This window comes from Eptesicus fuscus, chromosome 5 (assembly GCF_027574615.1).
Source record: "Eptesicus fuscus isolate TK198812 chromosome 5, DD_ASM_mEF_20220401, whole genome shotgun sequence".
NCBI lineage: Eukaryota > Metazoa > Chordata > Mammalia > Chiroptera > Vespertilionidae > Eptesicus > Eptesicus fuscus.
In genome coordinates, this window is record NC_072477.1 from 26,681,350 (window position 1) to 26,705,978 (window position 24,629).

The 24,629-nt window shown below is 57.0% G+C and overlaps 1 protein-coding gene across 3 annotated transcripts in view; it reads left to right on the forward strand.

Annotated features, from left to right (window-relative positions):
* Nucleotides 1–23,901, forward strand: part of ACTN1 (actinin alpha 1) — a 94,666-nt gene extending 70,765 nt beyond the window's left edge. Inside the window, exons 8-22 of one of the 3 annotated variants that reach the window (XM_008138916.3) lie at nucleotides 612–697; nucleotides 7,843–7,935; nucleotides 9,266–9,496; nucleotides 11,376–11,523; nucleotides 14,464–14,614; nucleotides 15,126–15,234; nucleotides 15,613–15,753; nucleotides 17,039–17,221; nucleotides 17,489–17,623; nucleotides 18,903–19,082; nucleotides 19,790–19,936; nucleotides 20,839–20,919; nucleotides 21,390–21,455; nucleotides 22,794–22,952; nucleotides 23,169–23,901. In XM_008138916.3, the coding sequence (XP_008137138.1) occupies nucleotides 612–697; nucleotides 7,843–7,935; nucleotides 9,266–9,496; nucleotides 11,376–11,523; nucleotides 14,464–14,614; nucleotides 15,126–15,234; nucleotides 15,613–15,753; nucleotides 17,039–17,221; nucleotides 17,489–17,623; nucleotides 18,903–19,082; nucleotides 19,790–19,936; nucleotides 20,839–20,919; nucleotides 21,390–21,455; nucleotides 22,794–22,952; nucleotides 23,169–23,327 (2,069 nt within the window). In that variant the 3' untranslated portion in view covers nucleotides 23,328–23,901. The remainder of the gene's footprint in view (nucleotides 1–611; nucleotides 698–7,842; nucleotides 7,936–9,265; nucleotides 9,497–11,375; nucleotides 11,524–14,463; nucleotides 14,615–15,125; nucleotides 15,235–15,612; nucleotides 15,754–17,038; nucleotides 17,222–17,488; nucleotides 17,624–18,902; nucleotides 19,083–19,789; nucleotides 19,937–20,838; nucleotides 20,920–21,389; nucleotides 21,456–22,793; nucleotides 22,953–23,168) is intronic. The other 2 variants (XM_008138917.3, XM_008138918.3) reach the window with 2 other exon arrangements.
* Nucleotides 23,902–24,629: the final 728 nt, after the last annotated feature.

Consider the following 24,629-nt stretch of genomic DNA (forward strand, 5'->3'; position numbering starts at 1 on the left):
AATTCCTGAGATTTTGTTTTTATTTTTTTCTTTTCCTTTTTTGTTCTCTTTGTTGACATGTTTTAAAGCAAATGCCAGACATCACAGTACTTCATTGCTACATACTTCAGACTGCATACCTTTAACATGTGGCTGTTTTCTTAGGCAACCACAAGGCAGCGTTCGCACCTTGCCCATTGCCGGGATTCCTTCATCCACTATGCAGCTCACAATTAAATTTCCCCATCGTCTCTTTTTAGAGTTGGTTTGTTTAAATGAGGATCCAGCCAAGGTCTGCACATGGCAATTAGTTATCCTATTTCTCTGCCTTTTCTAATCTGTAGCACTTTCGTCCTCCCTCCTGCTCCTTTTATTTCAACCCCTGACCTTGCAGCAGCTGGGCCAGCTGCCCCTGCCAGGTTCCTCACTCGGGTTCGCTGCCTGCTTCCTCGGGCACCATTTCATTTCTCGGCCCTTCGAATTCCCGTAAGCGGAAGCCGAAGCCAGAAGCCTCTAGATTCCGGCCCAGCATCTCGGCCAGAAGACCTGGTGGTTCAGCGAGCATCCCGTCGGGAGGTGTACCTCGTGTTCACCAGCTGGCTCTGGCTCTAACTCCAGGTTTTTCTTGACAGACATCGTGGGGACCGCCCGGCCGGATGAGAAAGCCATCATGACTTACGTGTCCAGCTTCTACCATGCCTTCTCTGGCGCCCAGAAGGTACCGGAGGCCCCTGCTCCTTCCTCGCCCAGCACACCTCATGCCAGACCCCGAGCCCCGCCCTCCTGCCCGCCCCCACCTCTCCCTGGCCACAGGGTCAGGACGGTCCGTCGCGTTGGTAGAGTTAGCCCCTGGTGCCGACGTGCTGTGTTCTTGCTCTACCCCTCCCACCCTGCACCTGTGCCCTCGTCTTCCTCTGCGTCTCTGAGAAACCGGGCAAGAGCTCACCTTTTGGGACCCAGACAGCAGGAAGGGCTGCGTGGGTGCAGTCGGCCAGGGGTGGCCCTGGAAGGCACAGTGGGCCGCATGCCCTCCGGGCCCCACTCGGTGGGAGCAGGGCTTCCCCTGGGAGGCAGACCCGGGGAGGGGCCTCCTGTCCTCACTGACCTGTTGGCAAAGGTGTCAGGAAGCCCCCCCCTTTCTCCCGCGTGGACACGGTTTGGCAGGTCTGTGCCCGGCCCCTTGGGTTTTGGTGCTTCCTCCTGGATCCTGCCGGGGACCCCCATGCAGGGGCACTCTGCACTGCGTTCCTGGACATAAGCACGGCCCCTTGGAGGGAAGACGGAGGGGTGGGCAGCTGCGAGCCCCTTCGAGTGTCCCGGCCCAGTTTGGCTCCGGGAGGCCTGAGGCTAAGGTCCCGCGGTGCCCGCTCCGCACTGCCCCAGGCCGCACACGGAGGGGCTTCGTTCACGCGCAGACGTGGGAGACATGCGTGTTCCCCTGGCCACGCCCAGTCAGCAGCAGGCAGGACCCGGAAGCACAACATCCAGGTCGCCGTGGACATGGAACCACAGGCTTGGCCTGCACGGCTTTGGGCCGTGGACTTGTCATGTGCCCCGGCAAATGCCCCATCCTCATACGGCGTCTGAGTGACCCGTCCTGGCATGCATGACGGGGCGCTCCCCCCACTGCCTCCCTCGGCCCAGTCTGCCCCGATGCTCTCTCTCCTTCCCTTGTCTCAGCCTTGCTCTCCCCTCCTCATGCCCTTTCTCCTCCTTCCATCTCATTTCCCCCCTCTCTGCCATTCCCTCACTCCTGTCTGTCTGTCTGTCTGGTGTTCTCTCTGTCCCCCATGCTGATGGGGTGTATTCTGTGCTGCTGCTGCTGCCCAGTCTTCTCAACCTCTTCTCCTTCTCTGTGCAGATGTGTGGGCACGCTAAGGCGGGATGGGAAGGCCATGTGACCTAATGTTTCATGTCACTGCCGCGCCTTCTCGGGTGCGCAGAAGGTGAGCTCTCCCTCGGCCTCACCCACGCTCCCTGCCGCCCTCTGCCCGTCTCTTCATCCTCCGGGTACCCCAGGCGCAGCTTCACGGGGCGGGGCGCTCTCTGAACCTTGGCCAGGGCACTTGAAGATTCCAGAGGCTCTGATGGCCGCCTGCATCCCTGTCCCTACTCGCTGGGCACAGTGGGCGTCACAGACCGGAAGGAAGCCTGTGGTTTCAGCTCCTTCCCTGGACAAGAGCCCTTATCCCAGCAGCACAACTCTTGGCTCAGCTTCCTGTCTGTTCCCCTAAATCCCCAGGCCCCCTTGGCTTCTCTCTCCCTCCTCCCCACTGAGGCCAGACCATCCTCTCAAATAGTCCAGCGGCCAGAGCAGCCAGAAGCCTTCCTGCCTTCTCCCTGGTGTCCAGGCCGGAGGCACAGAGCCCTGTCTGACCCTTCCCACCAGGCCCGCCACGGACAGTGGGGCAGGCTGCACACTGCACAAGAGGGCCCTGTGTGCCCCGTAGACAATGCAGATTGCAATGTGCATCACTAGGATCCCGCCGATGGCAGTAAAAGTGCCTTCTCCCATAGTCCATAGGACAGTGTTTCAGCACAGGTGCCTTTAAGAAATTACACAGAGGCACCATCCCTTCCTGGCCTGATGGGCACCCAAGGCTCCTCCCCTTCCTTCCAGGCCTCACTGGCGCTGACTGAGACGGAGGCGCCCTCCTAGGTGCCCGGGCCCTCCCAGGATGCCCAGCCCTTGCAGCCCCTCCTCTGGCCTGCCTCTCGCTTCCTCTTTCTCTTTGTCCCACCTCTGCTGCTGCTCTCTCTCTCTCGTCAATTTCTTCCAGCCTTTCAGACCCCCCACCTTTTAGCGGGGATGTGAGCAGCATCGATCTGCGTGCCTCGGGGGACTCCCCACCCTGATAACCACAGACAGTCTGGCTGCCCATGTCCATGGCTCGGCTGAGCTCTCCTTCCTCTTTCTCTCCTCCTCCAGGGGTTCCGTCTCTGAACCTTCCCTATGTCCTGGCTGGTGATAATGCTCGGAGGAGTGTGTGTGTGTGTGTGTGTGTGTGTGTGTGTGTGTGCCTGCTTTTCTCCCTCCCAAGTCTCATACCACCTACCCCCATGCCCTCTTCCTCTCACTCATCTCTGTTGCAACCATTTCACGCTCCCTTTGTCCACATCTGAGGATAAGACCCCCAGCTGGGTGGAGGGAGAGTGGCAGTGCCGGGGGGTGGGGGGTGTTCCTCTCACGTCCTGGGTCAGGGCCTCACCCAGAGTTGCCCCTCACCACTTGCAAGGTTCAGGCAGCTGCTTGGAGCTAAGCAGGCCACAGGCAGGGGGGTCTTCCTCTCTCCTGCGGAGGAAGGAGGAGTCCTTCAGACTCACACACCCTGCTTGTCCTGACTGTCTCCCTGTCTGGAGCCAAGGTGGGGAAGTCTGCCGAAACCCGTGCCTGGCGCCCTCCCTCCCCTCCCCTGTCTTTCTCTTGTCAAGCCTTGGACAGTGGAACTAGAAAGGCAGCAGGGTCTAATGCATGCCTGCACGTGTGTGTACACGTGTGTGCAGAGGTAGCAGTACCTGTATCCATACAGGTGAGTGGTGTGCAAGTGTGCGTGATAGATTTTCCTAGTCAGATGAGGACCGACTTTAGTTTGAACCATTGTTTTGGTTCTAATTCTTCCTCAGCTCTCCTCTCCTCTTCCCTGCAGGGGTTTAGAATGGGCAGGCAACACGCAGATTCTGTGGATGCCGATTGTAAAGCTTTTAAAGTTCACGGCCATGGTCCAGCGGGAACTGTCTCTGAGAAACTCCCCTTTCAGGCTCGAGCTGTAGGTGTTTCTGGATGCGATTGGGAGGTGCTGTTTGCATCCTCCACTTGCCTGTCGGTTGCTTTATTTACTGTTGTGGATCTTCTAGGGGAAGAAACCCCCAACTGCCCTGAAGGAATTCATGGTCCATCTGGGAAAACCCTCAATGAAAGGAGGCAGGATGGCTGCTGTGTAGCCAGTGCGCCGCTCGGCTGCAGACCTGCGGGGGAGGGCAGGTGCGGGGCTGCAGGACCGAGACTGTTGAGCAGCAAACACTTGAGCTTGAGTCTTAAGGGTTGAATAGGAGCCCTCAAGCGAAAGGCTCAGGAAGGGTGTGACAGGGCTGCCTGCAAGAGGAGAGCACGTTAGTGTTGGTCTGGGTCCCGTCCCACTGCTGGAGCAGGGACCGCAGCGGGGACAGGGCTGAGCTACTCTGGGGCCAGCTCACCTCGGTCTGGGGGACTCCCTGGCAGCACACCAGGGCGGGGCGCTGACTTGGGAGGAAGGAAATGGGCAATTCTAGTTAGATTTGGGAAATGTCTGACTGAAAAGGTCACGGAGGAGGTCGTGGTGGCATTCATGTGAATCTGTGGGTTGTGGGTCGTGTGTCATTTGGCCACATTGTTTGACGTCACCATCATTGAGGACGGTGCCTCTCCAGACTCTGCCTGTGGCAGCTGGAGTGACGCTGCCGTCGGAGCAGCTGGTCTCAGAGCAGCGCTTTGGCTGGGGCCAGCTGACACTGTCATTTGGGATCTCTAAGGACTCCGGGAATCATGGCCCATGCTTTTAAAGAAGTAACTCTAGCGTAAAACCAAACATGTGACTGTGTTAGATAAGGTAGTACAGCTTCGAGTGGGTCCCTGAAAATAGAAACTAGGAAAGGTAAACACAGATTTCCACAAGCCTCTTCCTCCGGCCCTTGCAAGTGACCAATCGGGCTGTTCCTCTCAGGTACTCCCAGCCCGTGGGATCTGTGTCTCGTCCCTTCTTCTGTCACCATCTGAAAGAGCTGAGCATTCTGCTCCTTGGTTCCATGCCCTCTTAGCCCGAAGCCACGACTCGGGGGCTGCTGCGATTTCCGAGTTCCTCAGGGGATGAGTCGTTCTTCCCCTGGAACAAATCTCTCCTTTGGGCTTCTGACCTGGAGCAGGCTCTTCAAGACGTGGTGGTGCTGGGTGCCTCCGTCCTGAATACCCGCCCGGGGTTCCTGTAGCCACAGGAGAGGAAAGCTAGGGCACCAGGACATGGAGGGGAGGCCCAGGTCCCATCCTCAGGGGTCTCTCTTGCCTTTCACTCCAGGGTTATGCCCTGGAGGCCTTAACCAAGTCTCTCCTTCCTGGGCTGGTCTCTCTGACCTCCTGGGCTGGGAGGGTGGGTGAGGGAACCCTTCTCTACACAGGGACCCACGTGTGAGCAGGTGTAAGCCATCACCTATCAGGCTCCTGCAGGGCTGCCTGTCTGCTTGTTGGGGGAGGAATTGAGCAGGGAGAGTGAGGCGGGAGGAGGGGTCAGAGTTTGAAGACTGTGCCTGTCATTTTTTCTAAAGTCCAATCTGGATTCCAGCCTGCTTGAATCCTGGTGGCAGGGCGGGCAGGCTGTCCCTCAAGGGGGAGACCAAAGGCTATTGCCTTTTCTAAAGAAAGGCCTTTTTTTGTTCCATGACGTCCATGCTTTGTTCCCAGAGGCAGGTTTCCTGGTTATAACGATGGGTTTTCTTAGTCTGCCTCTCCTGGCGAGGCCAGCCTGCGAGGGGGCAGGCCGAGAGGAGGGCTTGGGTCTTTGTAAAAAGTCCCCAGGAGGCCCACATGGGAACTCCCCCAGACCGCGTCCAAAAGGAGCCCCCCCCCTTTGACTCCGGAATCGCCAACAGGCTCTGAGGGATGGGCCAGGCTCCTGAGGTCCTAGGACCTGTCTCCCCAAACCCTACAAACGCAGGCATCACTCAGTCCACCGGTTTGATAAACTGACATGTAACGTTTATAACTCTGGAGCATAGGATTTCAAGATGAATGAGGGGGATACGAGGTTGAGGAGGAGCTTTATTCCTGAAATATCACAGCCGCAGCTGCTGTTTGCCTGCGATGAGTGGCCTCCTCACCCCCGATTCTTCCTTTCCTGCTTGGTCAGCACTTTGGGCAGGGGTCTGTGTAGCTACCCCGAGTTCTCACACATCAGCACAGAGGAGAGGACTGTCCTCCCTTGGGTCGCCTGCCCTGGACGTCCAGGGAGGTGGCCCCAGTGACTTCAGGCAGATTGCTGCCCTCAGCCAGCCAGTGGGCAGGCCAGCCTGGTTCCCGGGACCCTGCTGCCTCACAGGGGTCCCCGGGGCCCCACATCTTCTGGGACAGGCTCCAGGAAGGAATTTCCCTCTTTGTCAGCTCTTGGGATTCCCCAGGGTTACTTGTTCCTCCAAAGGAAAGATGACCAAACGGGAGTTTTGTGTGTGAAGTGCCATTTCTAGCACCGAGTTGGGTGGGGAGGTAGGGGGAGGAGGGTCTAGGCCCGTGGTCGGCAAACTCATTAGTCAACAGAGCCAAATATCAACAGTACAACGATTGAAATTTCTTTTGAGAGCCGAATTTTTTAAACTTAAACTTCTTCTAACGCCACTTCTTCAAAACAGACTCGCCCAGGCCGTGGTATTTTGTGGAAGAGCCACACTCAAGGGGCCAAAGAGCCGCATGTGGCTCGCAAGCCGCAGTTTTCCGACCACTGGTGTAGGATGTGACTCCTTCCCTTAGTTTCTTTTTCTTTTCCTTCCTCAGTTTCTTGAGACCAGAGGGTCCTTAGCTCCCCCTCTGACCATTCCCTCCTGGGGGAGTCCCCCCCTTCCCCCCCGCTCTGACAGCTCGCCCTGGAGGGTGCAGTCTCGACTTTGAGCTTGAAAGGACATTTGTGATGATCTCACTCTGCCCCCTCACACACACATCCCAGCACAGTCCCCTATAAGTCATGTGGTTTAGTAGGCGTGTGTCCTATTTCAGAAATTCTGCAAGGAAAAAACATTGACATTTTCTTAGTCATTCCTTCCCAATTCTAAATTCCTTCCTCATTCTCAGGAAGTTCTTCCTTATGCCCAGCCTCGGTCTGTCTGGCTGTATCGAAACCCATTTTGTCTTGTTCATCCATCAGCTGTGAGGGCCCCTCTTTCTACAACCCTCAAGCCTCTGTCATCCATCAGCAGGGTCACGCTGCTCTGGGGCCACAAGATGCTTATCTGTCTTCTCACAGGCTGGCTTCCTTTCTCTCCCAGGGCCCCCCAAAGGCTCTGAGTTCCCCTCCCTTGCACAAGAACACAGCTGAATTAAAACAATCTCCTGAGCGAAGTGTATTAGGAGCGCCTGGCCCTGCCGGTGTCAGGTGCACAGTGCCCCGCACGGCCGGAGGCGGCGGCGTCTCCCCGGGGTTCCTGGGCCTTTGGGGGTGGTTGCCATTCAGGCCCCTTTCGTTCCTCTGGCTGCCGAGCCCACGCGGGTGTCTGCGTGCCCAGCTCTCGGTGCAGTGTTGCTCAGCTTCCCAGAGGTGCCATGCCTACTTCTGGGCGTCCTGCTCAGGCTGGGCTGATCCGAAGCCTTGCCCTTTTGTGCAGTCGTGGGTCCTTCTGTTTTCGCTAAAGCGCTTTGAACTTGGGGCCAGGAGCCTTGGGAGATTCTGCAGGGACCCTGGGAGGCCCGGGGCTTCTCAGTCCGCACTTACTCCAGGACTCCCCGGTTTGAATTCCTGCATCTCCACGATCCTGGCAAATCCAGCCTGGGATCCTGAGCCTTGGGATCCAGGGCCTCCACGTGGAATTCCAGGATGGGCATGATCACCTCGCCACCTGACCTGAGCCTTTTGACTGTATTAGTCCGTGGGTTAGTTTCTTTCCAACGTGTTTGTTGGGTCTCAAACTCAGGCCCTTCTCCAGGGGCCTAGTTCAGCCACCAGGACCTCTGTCCAGCATCCCTGACCCATGGGACTGAGCCTGGGCTGGCAGAGAGGATGGTGAGGAGGGGTGAGGTGGTGAACTCGAAGTCTCGGGAGCTGGCAGGGTGGGAGGGGCATTGTCGGCGCCCGTGCCTCCTGGGTGCTCCTGCTGCTAGTGGCTGACCTTGCCCCTTTGTCCTGTTGCCAGGCGGAGACAGCAGCCAATCGTATCTGCAAGGTGCTGGCCGTGAACCAGGAGAATGAACAGCTCATGGAAGACTACGAGAAGCTGGCCAGCGATGTGGGTACCCATGGGTTCCCTGGCCCCAGCAAGGCCCTGCCACCCCACCCCAAGGGAGAAGGGAGCCCCAGAACCTGTACCTTCAAATCCATCCCCGGAGCACAGTCCCAGGCTGGGTGTAGCCTGTGACCCCAGCACAGCTGACCCGGGGAAGTGTGGGCTCCTCTCTGCCCTCCCAGAAGCAGAGAGGGACTCAGGGGCCAATCTCTGGGCTTCAGAGAGAGAGAGAGAGAGTCCCCGGCTTTTCCAACAGTGAGCCTGGGCAATCCCTTCACCTCTGTGGGTCTTGGTTTTCTCACTTGCCACGTGAGACTTGAGCCAAGGGGGTCTCAGAGGCTCTCCAGCTGGTGTCTGTTCTGTGAGTGTCACTTAAGCTGGAAGAGGAGCAGGTCTGGTGCTGGGGGTATGGGCTGCCGATAGGTGGGTGCCGGCTCCGGCTGGCTTCGTGGCTGGGCCCACCCAGGGGACAGGAAGGGACAGGGCTGGGTTTGCTCTTCTGCCATTGACTACATTTGAGTTTTAAGGTTGCACCTGCTTCTTCCTTAAAAGCATTCAGCTTTCTGAAGAGCTCAGCCCCGCCCCTTGGTGGATCGGCTCTCCAGCATAGTAGGACCCCAAGTTCCAGGGCCCGAGTGCCTGGGTGTGGTCACTGCTCACCATTCCAGCTGGGTGACCTTGGCAAGTCACATAGCCTCCAGGGCCTTGGTCACCCCCTCCAGAACCCTTAACCCGGCAGGACTGTTCAGGTGATTTAGTTCGGGAGCCGTGCCTGGCACCTTGCAGGTGATCGGTATATGTCCTGTCACCACCTCCACTGCTCCTCCGTCGCATCAAGGAAAACAACCCAGGCCATGTCCTGCCGGTGCCCCAGGAGCCAGTTGTTCTCTTGTGTCAGGGACCACATTCTAGAATTCTAGAAGGTCATGACCAAGGACCTCAGGGAACAGCTGTTAACCCTGTCCTTGGGTTAGACGAGGAAACTGAGGCCCGGCCAAGCAGTAGACCTAGAACCAAAAATCAGTCTCCTGCTCTTAGTCGAGCTATCTTCCCCAGGTCTGGTTCTTCCCTGGGCAGAGCAGGGAGGCTGTGGTGCCGGCTGGGAGTTACCATACCTCAGGGGCCAGGTTTCCTGAAGCCCAGGTTCTCAGAGGGAAAGGCCTGGAACCTGCCCTGGTGGCCTGGGCATGGCCTAGGGGGGTAGTTGGGAAAAGTGTGCTGTTGGGAGAGCCACTTGCCAGCGCCTCCTGTGTGGGAGGGACTCCGGAGGAGAGGGGCGCCGGCCCTTGTCCCTCCCTCCCTCCTGCATCTTCACGCCCTGACCCGCCCCCAGCTGCTGGAGTGGATCCGCCGCACCATCCCGTGGCTGGAGAACCGGGCGCCCGAGAACACCATGCAGGCCATGCAGCAGAAGCTGGAGGACTTCCGCGACTATCGGCGCCTGCACAAGCCGCCCAAGGTGCAGGAGAAGTGCCAGCTGGAGATCAACTTCAACACGCTGCAGACCAAGCTGCGCCTCAGCAACCGGCCCGCCTTCATGCCCTCCGAGGGCAGGATGGTCTCGGTGAGCCAGGGGGCCAGCCCGGGTCCCCCCTCTCCCCGCCCCCGTCGGCCTCCGTCCCTGAGCTGCTCCCACACGGCGCCCGGGCCCGACCAGCATACACTGCCCCAGAATCATTGCTCCTCCAGGTGACCCGCCAGGCTCCACCTGCACCCAGATGTGGGGCGGCTTCTCTCCCCGGGGAGCCTCTTGCTCCTGACCTTTCCAGGCCAGGCTTGCCCTTCCAGACACCTAACATCCACCCGAGACTCCCAGGGACCGCCAGCTTCCCACCTCTCAAAAATCATCTTTGCAAACAGCATGTCCCAAAAGGGGCATAATTCAGTAGTGAGAGATAATTTTTTTCAAATTTTTAATTGATTGATTTGAGAGAGAGAGAGAGAAAGAGAGAGAGAGAGAGAGAGAGAAAAACATCGATTTGTTGTTCCACTAACTTTGTGTTCGTTGGTTGATTCTTTTTTTTTATTTTTAATTTCTTTATTGATTAAGGTATCACATATTTGTCCTCGTCCCCCCATTTCCAGCCCACCCCCCTCCCCACACATGCCCCCAGCCCCCTGTTATCCTTAACCGCTGGTTGGGCTCATATGTCTGCTGTTGGTTAATTCTTGCATGTGCCCTGACTGGAGACTGAACCCCCAACCTTGGCGTATGGGGATGACGCTCTAACCAACTGAGCTACCCGGCCAGGGTCTGATAAAGATAATTTTTACTTCCATGGAATTTTGTTTAAGCACCTAAAAAAACCCAACACATTTATTACCTTAAACAAGTAACAGATTTTTGTGGTAGGCTATTTCTAAGATACAAATAAGCAAAATTCAGAAACTAGAAATTAGCTATAATCTTACGACCCCATATTAACTTAAAAAATTGGAAGGGGGAGAGATTCTTTTAGTCTTTAAGGGAAACCTAGAGCATGTTTTATTTAATAAACTGCTCTTTTTTAAAAAAGCTAACATTGTGACCAGATTTCCATGTCATTATGACATATGTCACTTTATATGTTACTTCTCTCTCTCCGTACTCTGGAGGGCTCGGGGGAGAAATTGTATAAGCCAGAGACATATGTAAAAGAAACTTCAAAAATCCACCAGAATAGAGCTTTTGCCCTTTAAAATGGAGAGTAATGAGAAGGCCTGGGCACATAAAACAGGAAGCGGGGAATGGGCAAAACCTGCAAACAGTGTTAGGAGGAGGCGGGATCCCAGGGAAATTGGAGCGAGGATAAAGGCCACTGATGTGTATGCTGTTAGGAAAGTTGTGGTCCTTTATGGGTTCCAGGCTGAGTCAGCAGCTTTCTGGTGACCAGAACCAGTGCTGGCTGGAGGGTCTGTGCAAGTTAGGAAAAGTGCCCCCCACCCTCACCCCCTTGGGCAGCTGCAGCCAGGCCCTGGGCACGGGCACATGGTGGGGACCCAGTGAGGGCTTCGAGTGGCTTGCAGGCCAGGTTCAGCCCATTGCTGCCTCGCCCAGCAGCCTCATGGTAACTGTAGTGGGTGGCCCTGTTGCTGGTTCCCTGTCTAAAGAGCTATGGGTTTGTGTTCAGCATGTCACTATCCTCAGACTCGTTGCCCAGGTCAGGGTCCCCGCAGGCTCCCAGAGCCCTTGAGCGATCCAGAAACGTGGTGAATCCTATTGGAAGTCAGTCCTGGGGCCACGGAAGGCTTTGGGCTCTTTCCCCGCACGTCTGAGTGGCCCATGTGGACTCGGACCCCCATTCCCTGCCCAGGAGCCCAAGGAAATACCAGTGGGGATGTGTGGGGGCAGGAGGGGATGGCCAGACACGGCCAAGATGGAGAAGAGGCTCCTGGAAGGCTTGGAGCAGCTGTGGGCGTCTTGGCGACCAGGTGGGCTGACCGTGCACCTTCCATCCCCGCAGGATATCAACAATGCCTGGGGCTGCCTGGAGCAGGCGGAGAAGGGCTATGAGGAGTGGCTGCTGAACGAGATCCGGAGGCTGGAGAGGCTTGACCACCTGGCAGAGAAGTTCCGGCAGAAGGCTTCCATCCACGAGGCCTGGACGGACGGTGAGGCAGCCCGCTTTCACGCTCCCCCAGCCCAGCCATCAGCCACAACTTTCTTCTCTTGCTTCGTCGCTTTCGTTTTCTCTTACCAGGGCTTTGGCTTTAGGCACGTTCGGTTGCCCCAGTATTCTCATCTGTAAAGTGGGGATAATAGTAGCACCAGTCTGCCAGGTTTACGAGGATGAAGTGAATTCGTACATGTGAAGCAGCGAGAGGAGTTCCTGGCGTAGTACAGAGCTAGGCCCATTGCTGATAGCTCAGGGCCAGTGGTCGGCAAACTGTGGCTCGCGAGCCACATGCGGCTCTTTGGCCCCTTGAGTGTGGCTCTTCCACAAAATACCACGTGCGGGCGCGCACGTACAGTGCGATTGAAACTTCGTGGCCCATGCGCGGAAGTCGGTTTTCGGCTCTCAAAAGAAATTTCAATCGTTGTACTGTTGATATTTGGCTCTGTTGACTAATGAGTTTGCCGACCACTGGCTCAGGCCACCGGAGTGATTTCCCTGAGGCAGGGAGGTGGGGGTTCGAATCCCGACCCTGCCACCTAGAAGCAGTGTAAATTTAGTCCCGCGACTTGACCCCAGGTCTCCTTTCCTCATCGGGACCATGCGGGTGATGATGTGCCCTCCTAGGTTCGTTTCCTGGGGCCGCAGCAACGAAGCCACACAAGCTGGGTGGCTTAACACCACAGATGTGTCCTGACACAGTTCAGACGCTAGAAGTCCTAAATTGGGTGACGGCAGGGCTGCTTCCCGTGCCCAGTCCTCGGGGTCTGCTGGTTGGCGGCAATCCCAGAATTCCTTGCCTTGTTTCCCTCCCTGTGCCTCTGTCGTCACATGGCAGCTCCTCTCTGCCTCTGTGACTGAGTCTCCCTCTCCTTTTTCTAATGAAAGCACCATCTTTGGATTGGGGCCACCCTAATCCATAAGGACTTCATCTTAACCAAGTACATCTGCAAAGACCCCAGTTCCAAATACGGTCAGATTCTGAGGTCTGGGTGGACCTGAGTTTGGGAGGGCACCATTCAACCCAGGACAGCCCCTCATAGGGTTGTTGTCGGCTTAACATTTCATGGCACCTGGCTCACATCAGGAGATGGTGGCCTGCGTATTTCCACTCCACGGCCTTCCCGCCTCCTGCTTCTGCCTCCGGTTTCAGAGAAGCAGAGCCCTTGCTTTCCTGCGTGCGTCTCCATTCCTCCAGCCCGGAGGCACTCGGGCTATGTGTGTGTGATTGGCAGCTAAGGTTAACTCCAGAGAGAAAAATCTTACCTGGGAGAGTCTTTTCCTCAGAACCTGGGCTGGGGTGGAGAGGGGAATGGGGTTGCCCAAATCTTAGGACCCCGAGACTGTGTCAGCTAGTGTCCCAGGGGCAGACCCCATTAGCCAGTGGAGCTCAGCGCTCCAAGACTTCCCTACTCAGTGCTGTTATGCCCTCCTTAGGCGAGAGACCAGAGGGACAGCCGCACCCATGGCCACTTGGGAGTGGCTTGGCTTGGTAGGGGATAGGAGGGTGCTGGACTCAGTCGAGGGGGCTGGCTTTAGCTCCCTGTTGTGGGTACCTGTGCTGGGCTTTGTGCACTGCGTGCACAGAGTTATTTATCCCGGTGTGGACGGTGCGGAGTAGAGGGGGATGGTGGAGGTTGTACTCTTCACCTGCATGCTTCTGTCATGTCCTCTCCGGGGCCAAGGAACAGCTCAGAGCAAGACACGGAGCAGGAACCTGTGGGCTCGGCAGCACCAACAAGGGCATGAGTAGTGCTGGCATGCCGGCACAGCCGGACGAAGCAATCCGGCTACGTGGACTCATTCAGACCTAAGGATCTATTGCCCACTGACCTGGGAATTCCATTTCTTGAGACTGTCTAAAGAATTAACCCTAAGTGTGGGGGAAATCTCGTGTCTGGAGATGTTTGTGGTGAGACCATCTGCAGTACGTCGTGTGAGCTGAGGGGCCCGTCGACCACAATGGGTGGTTCAGCCGCTTGGCCGGATGTACAGCCCCCCCGGGCGGCCCCTGTGAAGACTGTGGGGCCAGGGAGACACTCGATGATGTGCTGCTGCTGATCTCAAAAGCAGGAAGCGTAACTTATATATACCCCGTGGGTTTAGCACATCCATAAAGGAAAGACTGAAAGGCGGAGATAACTAGGCTCCTCTGTAATTTTTTGTACTGTTATATTATTCTGACTTACAGGAAGGAGTAGAGGGAAGGAAAGAAATGCCACATTGGGCACAGCCCTGGCCTCGCAGCCCAGCCTTCATTTACTGAGAGGGCTGAGCATCCATGACGGGTGCACCCGGGGTGGGCGGCCAGGCCAGGTCCCCCCTGGTCCTTTGCTAGTCACTTCACAAGGCAGCTGGGAACCTCATCTAAGAGTCCTGAGAGGTCGTAGGTCATTCCATTGTCCTCCCGGGAAACAGAAACCCAAGAAATGCAAGTCCTGCCGGCCCCTAAAGAGAGAGGGCAGTGCATTTGATGGTCCAAGGAGGCTCTGGCCATCGGTGAATGCAGAGTGCCTGGACACAATGACCACATTGGAAGTAATTGAGGCGGGGGGTCCCTGTAGCGCTGGAGAAACTATAAAATGGGGTACCCCTTACTGCTTGGCTTGTTTTTTCCTGATTATGCCACGTTGTTTTCTGCTCTCTATAAAGTTAATGTTATGCCCCACACGTTTCCCCACAGCCCGGCATAGCCTCTGTATGTAACCACTTCTGATGCCGTCCCACCATTCATGCTCCATGGAGAACAGCAACTTGCCTGGCCGGGGCCCTTAGTGGATAACCCGGTTTCTCACACTGCAGATGATTAGTCATTGTACAGCGGGCATCCCCGGGGGTGCACCCCTGGACCTGGAGCCCTGGGGGCCCTGAGGGGTGGATGGTCAGATCTCCTGCGCCCCGGCTTTAGCTCAGCCTTATGCCATCTTTCTGGGCTCAGGCAAAGAGGCCATGCTGCAGCAGAAGGATTACGAGACGGCCACCCTCTCGGAGATCAAGGCCCTGCTCAAGAAGCACGAGGCCTTTGAGAGCGACCTGGCTGCCCACCAGGACCGCGTGGAGCAGATCGCCGCCATTGCACAGGAGCTCAAGTAAGCGTGGCCGGGCCCGGGGCTGCGGGGCTGTGCGGCCGTGGGAGATGGGCGCTGTGGCCCTGATGCGTGAGGGGGTGGGACAGCCCGGTGCCTGGGCAGGAAGGCCGTCTCCCCCCCACTCCCCCCGGTGGGGAATGAGCCAGTGACCCTTCCTGTCACAGGCCTCGGGCCTTACCTGTAACTAGTGCAGGACCAGAGGGTGACCCGTCGTGGCTTTGAGTTCTCCCTGCCTCGGTGGCTCCTGGGTGTTGTGCTTCGGGTGCAGACTGGCACTGCCTCCAGCTGAGGTTGGGGTGGGGACCTTGGAGAGGAGGACGGGCCTTCTTGGGCCTTCTCCCAGTGGCCTCCGGAAAGCAAGGAGCTGGAAGGTTGGGAGGGGCGCCTGGAAGTCTAGATGCAGCGAGCACACCTGGCCTTCCAGCACCCCTGGCGCCCCAGCCTCCTGAGGAGGACAGCAGGCCACACAGGGAGCCTGGGCCACTGACTCCTCCTGTCTCTTCCCTCCCAGTGAGCTGGACTATTACGACTCACCCAGTGTCAACGCCCGGTGCCAAAAGATCTGTGACCAGTGGGACAATCTAGGAGCCCTAACTCAGAAGCGCAGGGAAGCCCTGGAGGTGAGGGCCCCGAGGGAGACGGGGGCCTGCTCCTGCAGCTCTGGTGCCCCTTCCTGCTCTGTGACTGCCTTTGCTTCGGGCAAAAATGCTCCAGGGGCCCCTCAGACCGCCCCCAGCCATGGCCTGAGTGCGGAAGGCTCACTCACATGGGCGCTGCGTTTGCGCTCTGATTGTGGAGATGCTTCCTCTCCTGCCCTAAACCAGATCCCCTCCCCCTGGCGTGGTGCCCAGACAGCCTGTTCTTTCTGCCTGAGTTCGCCCGGTGCTCCCAGACCTGGGCCACTTGGGGCTGGCCAGGAGGACCTCGGGGAGAGGGGAGGGATTCTGGATATGACTCTGCTCACATGTCCCCACCCCCACCCCGTTCGGCACTCCTAGCGGACAGAAAAACTGCTGGAAACCATAGACCAGCTGTACTTGGAGTACGCCAAGCGGGCGGCACCCTTCAACAACTGGATGGAGGGGGCCATGGAGGACCTGCAGGACACCTTCATCGTGCACACCATCGAGGAGATCCAGGTGGGTGCAGCCCCCCTTCCCTGGCAGCCAGCTCCCTAGTCGCCCGTGGCTGCCCCTGCAGAGAGAGGACTGAGGACAGCGTCCCACGGGTTTCATAGATTGGAAACCTTTGCATTATATTTATTTTGATTAGGTAACCTATGGAGATGGTATAAAATCTGAAAGATGAGAAAGTTGTGCAGGAAGTTCATGCTCCTATCCCCCGTCCCCCAGAGCCCCTCCCCAGAGGAAAGCAGTAAGGCCACACACACAGTCTCTGCATATGCAGCAAATATAATTCCTGATTAACAGTCTCCTCCACACCCTTGTCATACATAAAACAGCTTTTATAATATACTGTGTTTTGAATCTTATTTATTTATTGTTAATCCTCACTGGAGGGTATTTTTTCCATTGATTTTATTTTTATTTATTTTTTAAAAATATTTTTACTGATTTCAGAGAGGAAGGGAGAGGGAGAAAGAAATAAGAAACATCAATGATGAGAGAGAGTCATTGATCGGCTGTCCCCTGCACGCCCCACACTGGGGATGGAGCCCGCAAACAGGGCATGTGCCCTGACCGGGAATTGAACTGTGACCTGGTTCACAGGTTGACGCTCAACCACTGAGCCACACCGACAGAGCTTTTCCATTGATTTTTAGAGAGAGTGGAAGAGAGGGAGGAAGAGATAGAGAGAGAGAGAGGGACAGAGAGAGAGAGAGAGGGATAGAGAGAGACACATCCATTGGTTGCGTCCCACATGGGCCCTGACCGGGGCTGGGAAGCTAGCCTGTGATCCTTCAGTGTGTGGGCCAACACTAACCACTGAGCCCACCGGCCGGGGCTGGAACCTTGACGGTTAATGTAACAGATGCCTTGGAGCTTGTTGCCTATCAGCAAACAGCTTCCTTGTCCTTTTATACAGCTGCACAGGTTAGATCGCAAGGGTTTTTGCAAAGCGCTGAGGAAGCCTGTGTTGGGGGAGGTCACCTGGGAACAGGCCTTGGGGCACTCCTTGTTCCTGATCTGACAGGGGTGGTAAGCGCCCTGGAGGTCGCTGTTGACTTCACCAGCCCCGGGCAGGAAGCTATGGCTTTGATGGCTCTGCCTTCACCTTCCCTGGCCAGCCTGGCCCTCTTGGTTCTGAGCCATGATAATCCTGGGTTGACGCCTTCAGGCCTCGGGGGGCTCTTCCACCCACCTCAACTCTGGGACCTGCAGGGCTGTCTTTGCTCATCTGGCCCATGGGAGGCACCAGCCCCTCCAGTCATTGTTCTTCTCCTGCATCCCCACCTCTGTCCAGGGACTGACCACAGCGCATGAGCAGTTCAAGGCCACCCTCCCGGATGCCGACAAGGAGCGCCTGGCCATCCTGGGCATCCACAACGAGGTGTCCAAGATTGTCCAGACCTACCACGTCAACATGGCCGGCACCAATCCCTACACAACCATCACGCCTCAGGAGATCAACGGCAAATGGGACCATGTGAGTCCAAGGGCTTTTAGGTTTCATAAAGGCAGGGATTTCTGTCCCTTGTTTGGTTGGTGGACTTTTATTTATTTCCGTGTTTCTCGTTATTGTCACATAGTCAGAATTGTCAAGTTAATGAAGGACCGAATTTCTAGAGCCCGCCAACATCTTTACTCCCGTGTGTTACTGACGGGCCCTTCCCTCCTTGGGTCCTCCTCTTCGTCGGAAGCACGGGGCAGGTAGATGGCCCATCCCCATGTCCCACGGTTGTTCCTGCCCCAGGTGCGGCAGCTGGTGCCTCGGAGGGACCAGGCCCTGACGGAGGAGCATGCCCGCCAGCAGCACAATGAGAGGCTACGCAAGCAGTTCGGGGCACAGGCCAACGTCATCGGGCCCTGGATCCAGACCAAGATGGAGGTGGGTCCCATCGTGGGAGGCAGGCGTGAGGCTCCCACCCCTTCCCCGCCCCCATCCCGGCCAGACAGGCTTGCCTTGTCTCCTCCCAGGCGCGACCTGTGGCGGACTCTGGGGGTCCTGAGCCTGTGACTGGTCTGCTGCCCTACAGAGGGTATGGAGCTCATGCAAGGAAGCTGTGGGCTGATCCCAGTGTCTGGTCTTTTATTTTATTTTTTAATATTTATTTTTTTATAAATATATATTTATTGACTTCAGAGAGGAAGGGAGAGGGAGAGAGAGCCAGAAACATCAATGATAAGAGAGAATCATTGATCAGCTGCCTTGAGCCAAGACCCACACAGGGACACCACTGAAGTCCCACGAGAAAGTCCCACGGCAGGATCAGGTGGCTGACTTGGCTTACCCTTATGGCGTATCGGGCTGACCAGGTCTCTTCCTTCACTATCCCTGCTCCCAAGCAATGAGTTTGGTCAAGGAGGAGGATCTTCCCAGAGAGAGACCTGAACCTCAGGCAAGCGCGGCACTGTTCGCTGAATTGTGTGGGCCAGATAGAGGGGTGCTGTAGGTCAGGGAAGGGATACCTCTTGGGTTAGAGCAGTGATGGCGAACCTATGACACGTGTCAGCACTGACACGCGTAGCCATTTCTGTGACACCGGCCGCTGAGGCGGCCGCATGCCGAGGGTGTCCCTCTGAGTTCCTTGAGGGCAGAGCCCAGGTTGAGTTCACGTCTGTGTCTCCCCTGTGCCCTCCCCACCCCGCCCCCACCTGCTTAGCTCATTGTGCGTAGTAGGTGCTCAGGAAATATTTGCTGGACTGATGTGAGTGCCCGGAATGCTTTCACAAACAAAGTTTGTTTATGTGGATGAAGGGCCAACAGAAACGGGGATTAGGCCTGGCTCGCAGGTGGGTGGGATTGCGGTGGACCGAGGTGGGCATCTGAGGAGCAGAACATAGGGGCATGGCACTGGGGAGGTAAGCCAGGTGCACTGAGGCTGTGAGGACCTGGCTCTGTGGGCACCGCAAGGTCCCTGAGATGGGTGGAGGGGCGGGCGGGGTTTCACCCACTGATAGCAGTGCTTGTCCCACTCGGCTGTGACGCTATTGCCATGCCGAATGTGTCCAGTCCGGGCTTACTAATTACCCCAGTGGGCTCTCAGGTCCTGGGTGGGAGCCAAGAATCATCTGAGGGTTTGACCAGTGGCCTGGGGGCCCCGAGTCTCCACCCCAGGGGCACAGAGTGGGGTGGTCTGACAAGGGCCTCCTTCCCGGGTGAGCAGGAGATCGGGAGGATCTCCATCGAGATGCACGGGACCCTGGAGGACCAGCTCAGCCACCTGCGACAGTACGAGAAGAGCATCGTCAACTACAAGCCCAAGATCGACCAGCTGGAGGGCGACCACCAGCTCATCCAGGAGGCGCTCATCTTCGACAACAAGCACACCAACTACACCATGGAGGTGGGTGTCGGGGCCTTGGGGCTCGGGGGGAAGCCCTGATCCCCTTCCGCTCCCCTTCCTGGGCTGGGGCAGGGGGAGGCTGTCATCTTCCCAGGAAATTTGCCATAAGGATCAACGCTTGCTTTGGGCTGAGGGGGCACTCCCTTCTCACCCTGGGCGCGCTGGGTCTTCAGTCTTCAGCGCTTTCTGGATTTCCCAAGGAGCTTGTTGACATTCGGATTTCCAGACCCCGCCTCCAGAATTCACTGGGTCTGGGTGGGGCTCAGGAATCTAAATTTTTAACAAGCCCCCCAGTGATTCTGATGCTGGTCTCCAAACGCGGCCTGTGGCACCTGCATTCTGAATAATTCCTTGTTTTGACCATGAAAGCATATGTGTGTAGTTCTAGAGTTGGATATTCAAAGAATTACCCAGTTTTTTTATCCTTCAATCCTTCCCACTACCAAATTTCCCCTCCTTGCTATCCATCCCACGCTGGCGGTCCTGGCTGGTCTCTGCTGTCCCAAGCAGAAGCCACCACCCTGCCCGCACTTGCCCCTCATCCTGTGGCCCCTCTGTCCTGGAACCTTGTTCTGGTCCCCCTGCCTCTGCTGACACTGTGAATCGCGCAGAAGGCCGGTGTGATTGCTTGGACCATGCGATGGTCAGGGGAAGGAGAGGCGGGCAGCCTATCCTGACTGGCCCCTCGGCCCCTTGTCCGCATCCAGCACATACGTGTGGGCTGGGAGCAGCTCCTCACCACCATCGCCAGGACCATCAACGAGGTGGAGAACCAGATCCTGACCCGGGATGCCAAGGGCATCAGCCAGGAGCAGATGAACGAGTTCCGGGCCTCCTTTAACCACTTTGACCGGGTGAGAGCGCCCCCCGGCACGTGCTTAGAGCAGCCCCAGCCCCTGCCCCAGGGCCCTGGAGGGCACTGCCCCAGGTGTGGGCAGCCAAGCTGGATCCAGTTCCTGGGCAGGTGAGGAGGAGGAGGAGGAGGAGGAAGGAGGGAGCACCTGCCAGCAGCCTTCCCTACTCGGCGTTGCACGATGCCGGCCTTAGAAAGCCAATCCTGGTGTCCCATGAGCCTCTCTGCTTTCCTGGAGAGACAGCTCGGATCATGGGTGGAGAAAGGGAGGACCCTTGACCCCTGACCTTTGCTCTCTTACCCTGCAGCTTCAGCCCTTGAGAGCAAGGCTGCCATAGCCTCAAGGGAAGGCCTTTTGCCTCTGGCTGTAGGGACCATCTCTTGCCTCTGCCTCAGGACAGAGGAGCGGGGGCTCCCTCCTGCCCCACCCGCCCCCGGCACAGAGTTGTCAGTGCGGGGTCCCCCTCCCAGTGCTCCAGGGGCTTCGGGATGACCACCTGGGAGGGGCGGGAGCATGAGTTAGGTGCTGCCCAGCACCCTGCCTGGCTGGGTGAAGCCCTCCTGGAAACTGGGGTGGGGCATCGGGCTGGAGGCGGGCTGGGCACTTGTGGGGGCTTCTCACCCCCATGGCTCATTGTGCTCCCTTCTGGCCTGCTTCCCGGAGCAGGGCTGCGTGTGCCGGGGAGAGGGCACCCTCGGGACTGTGTCCGTGTGTCTAACCGTGTGCACTTTTATTTCCCTCCTCCCCCACCCTGTCCACCCTCCACCTTCTCTATCCGCATGCCTCCGTCCCTGTGTCTCCCTCACATGCCACCCTCCCCTGGGGCATGGCCCACCCCTCCCCTCACGGCCTCCACCTCCCTGGCACCGCATGGCTCGCTGCCTGACGCACGGCGGCCCCAGGATCACTCCGGCACGCTGGGTCCCGAGGAGTTCAAAGCCTGCCTCATCAGCTTGGGTTATGATATTGGCAACGACCCCCAGGTACTCGCCTCCTGCATGGAGCACGCTCAGGGGTGGCGTCCGGGGCAAGAAATAATGCGTATTTCTCCTTTTTCTCTTCTCTGTCTGTCTGGATCTCCCTGTCTCCCTTCCCTGTGGGCCCTGGGGCTCATCCTCTCCTGCTGTCCTCGCCTGGCCCGTGTCGGGCTCCTCCTCCCACTACTTCGACCTCTGACTCTGCCCTCGGTTCTCTCCTGGGAACCTGCTCGGTGCCCGCCTTCTCTCCTCGCCGTTCTCCATCCTGTGGACGGACCTTTGCATCTCCCTGCTCTGTCTTCCTCCTTCCTGGACATTTCCCCCGGATGTGTTTTACATCTCCTCCTCCTCTGTTCCTCTCCCCTTCCTGACCCCGAAACCAAACCCCGCGACCTCCCCTCCGGCCATCTGTGCCCTGTCTTCCCGGCCCTGGGCCGGCCCTTCCTCCTCGTGTCTCGATGCCACTGTCCCTACAGAAGAAGACAGGCATGATGGACACGGATGATTTCCGAGCCTGCCTGATCTCCATGGGTTACAACATGGTAATGTAAACCCCACCCTCTGTCCTGGCGAGGGGCAGCCAGCTGGCCCCAGAGGCCACGTCCGGATGCCCTCAGGCCAGGGCTGCCCTCCCCAGAGGGGGCTCAAGGCTCTGGTCCTCGGGGAAGGTGTAGCTTGAAGGCAGGGCCCAGCCGCAGGGCCTGTGGGTCCTGGAGTTCTGGCTCTCCCACCGTCGGTGCCAGTTTAGCTTCTGGGGCTCACTGTGGACACAGGTGTGCTTACTCCCACTGTGGCCTCCTGGGCCGAACTGAGACTAGCAGAAGGACTGCAGGTTTGCACGTTCTGGTACGAGGCGTGGGGAGTTCTGCCATTTCCCTGTGAGGGCCAGCCGAGCCTGCCGCCCCTCTGCACTGCCCCAGGCTCCTCCCCAGCCTTCTCAGCTGCCTGCCCTCGTGCAAGCCACCAAGGCAGGGCCGGGGCCTTAGCGGGGCAGCCGGGTGACTCCTGGGCCGTGCAACGTGCAGAGCGTTGGGCTGCCCAGCACAGGAGTGAGGCCTGGGCTTTTGGAGCAGCGAACCCAGGAGTAAATCCCAGCTCCACCACCACCAGCTTGGGGGCCCGGATGAGGCGAGGGCTATTGTAAAGGTTAAATGAAGGAACTTAACAAAGCCCAGATCTGCTACCTGCTGCTGGCTGTGTGACCTTGGGCAAGTCACTAAGCCTATCTGGGCTGCATGTTTCTCATCTGGAAACCCGATGGAAGTAAACACCTGCCCTATGTGGCTGTGGTGAGGGTTAAATGAATTAAAATGTGCACAGCACTTGGAATAGTGCCTGGGATGTCATATAGGCAGTGTGGGTGGAGCTGTTGTTATTGTCATTATCATTATCATCAGCACTAGAGGCCCGATGCACGAAGATTCGTGCAAGAATGGGCCTTCCTTCTCCTGGCTGCCGGCACCGCCTTTGCTCCAGCCCAGAGCCGCCTTTCCGCCTTCCCATGCTGCCCAGAGGCCTGGAGCAGCTGGGGCACTCGGCGCCTGTGTATGCAAATTAACCCACCACCTTTGTTGGGTTAATTTGCATACTCCTGATTGGCTTGTGGGTGTTGCGAAGGTACGGTCAATTTGCATCTTACTCTTTTATTAGTGTAGATTATCATAGTTTGCTTCAAGGGGAGCCCTGAGCGGGGTCTTCACTGTTGGGTGTTGTGAAGAGGCTCCTCATGCCCTCAGGACAACCCAGGTTGGCCCCCGGGGCGGCTGTGCCTCCTTCTAACAGCCACAGGCTCCCCGAACCCAGGGCTCCAGGTCCCTGCAGAGTCCCAGCAGGCTGTGTGGCTCAGAGGCTGACAGGCCTGGGGTGGCTCTTCTCTCCAGGGAGAGGCAGAATTTGCCCGAATCATGAGCATCGTGGACCCCAACCGCCTGGGGGTAGTGACATTCCAGGCCTTCATCGACTTCATGTCCCGGGAGACGGCGGACACAGACACAGCAGACCAAGTCATGGCTTCCTTCAAGATCCTGGCCGGCGACAAGGTGCGTTTGCTGGGTTGTGGGTGCCCCGCTGGGGTGGCAGGCCCTGGCTGGGCGCTGACCTGCGGGAAGGTCGCGAGCACCTCCACTGCCCTTCCTCAGGGTCCCGCACGGTCCCACTGTGCGGGTGTAGACATGCGTGTGCGGAAGGTCCCTGTGCATATCCAGGACAGGAGGGGTGGCGCGGGCGGCACGGGTGCAGTGACGCTCTCTCCGCAGAACTACATCACGGTGGACGAGCTGCGCCGGGAGCTGCCGCCGGACCAGGCCGAGTACTGCATCGCGCGGATGGCCCCGTACACCGGCCCCGACGCCGTGCCCGGTGCTCTGGACTACATGTCCTTCTCCACGGCGCTCTACGGCGAGAGTGACCTCTAACCCGCCCCGCCCGCCCGCCCAGCACCCGCACCCCTGCCCCTGCGAGCCCCGCCCTGCTCCTCCGCTGCCCCCCGCCCGCCTCCTGAGCTGGGACCCACGTGGCCTCCAGCCTCCCTGCCCGCCAAGTGACAGTTTACAAAATTATTTTCTGCAAAAAAGAAAAAAAGAAAAAAGAAAAAAAGTTACGTTAAAAAAAGTAAAAAAGACAAAACAAAAAAACCGCATATTTTATTATAGAAAAAGTATTTTTTTCTCCACCAGACTTAAATGGAAAAGAGGAAGAATTAACTATTTGCACCAAAATGTTTTGTTTTGTTTTGTGACATAGGAAAAGAACCAAGCACAATGTTATATTCCATCCTTTTTATCGATTTTTTTTTTTTTCCTATCTGTTCCATCTGCTGTATTCATTTCTCCAGTCTCATGTCCACCTTGATGTGGGAAAGGGGTGGGGAGGGGATAATCTTGTCAAAAGGCACATTGGTGCATGTGTGTTTGCTAGCTCACTGTCCATGGAAATATTTTATGATATTAAAGAAAATCTTTTGAAATGGCTGTTTTTTAAGGAAGAGAATTTTCTGTGGCTGGCCTCATTTTTAAGTCCAGAGGTGCGATGGACCTCTTCATCAGCACACTTTGTTTTATTTTAGTGCTGCCCATTAATGATGGTCAGGGGTACGATTGCTATTGCTTGGCACGGACAAATTAAAGCAACAGTGTGTGTGTGTGTGTGTGTGTGTGTGTGTGTGTGTGTGTGTAAGGGGTGGCTCAAGGATGGTGTGGGCCAGTGGTCGGCAAACTCATTAGTCAACAAAGCCAAATATCAACAGTACAATGATAGAAATTTCTTTTGAGAGCCAAATTTTTTAAACTTAAACTTTTTCTAACGCCACTTCTTCAAAATAGACTCGCCCAGGCCGTGGTATTTTGTGGAAGAGCCACACTCAAGGGGCCACAGAGCCGCATGTGGCTCGCGAGCCGCAGTTTGCCGACCACGGGTGTGGGGCATCCGTCACACTCCTCTAACATGTTTTTGACCCTGGCACGGTCAGTTTTCTTGCACTGCAGTTTCTTCATTTGCTTTCCACAGCATCAAGCAGCTCTGTGATACCTGTATGCCCCATTCCTCTTATTTTTGCCGTCGGACAAACTGAGTGGTCTCCGTAAAGGTCCTCTCACCCCGTGCTATTCAACATGTCCCGTAGGCAGCAGCTGTCCAGCGTCACCTGGGAGCTTATTGGAAACGCAGATCCTCAGGCCTCGCCCAGACCTTCTGAATCAGAATTTGCTTTTTTTATTTAA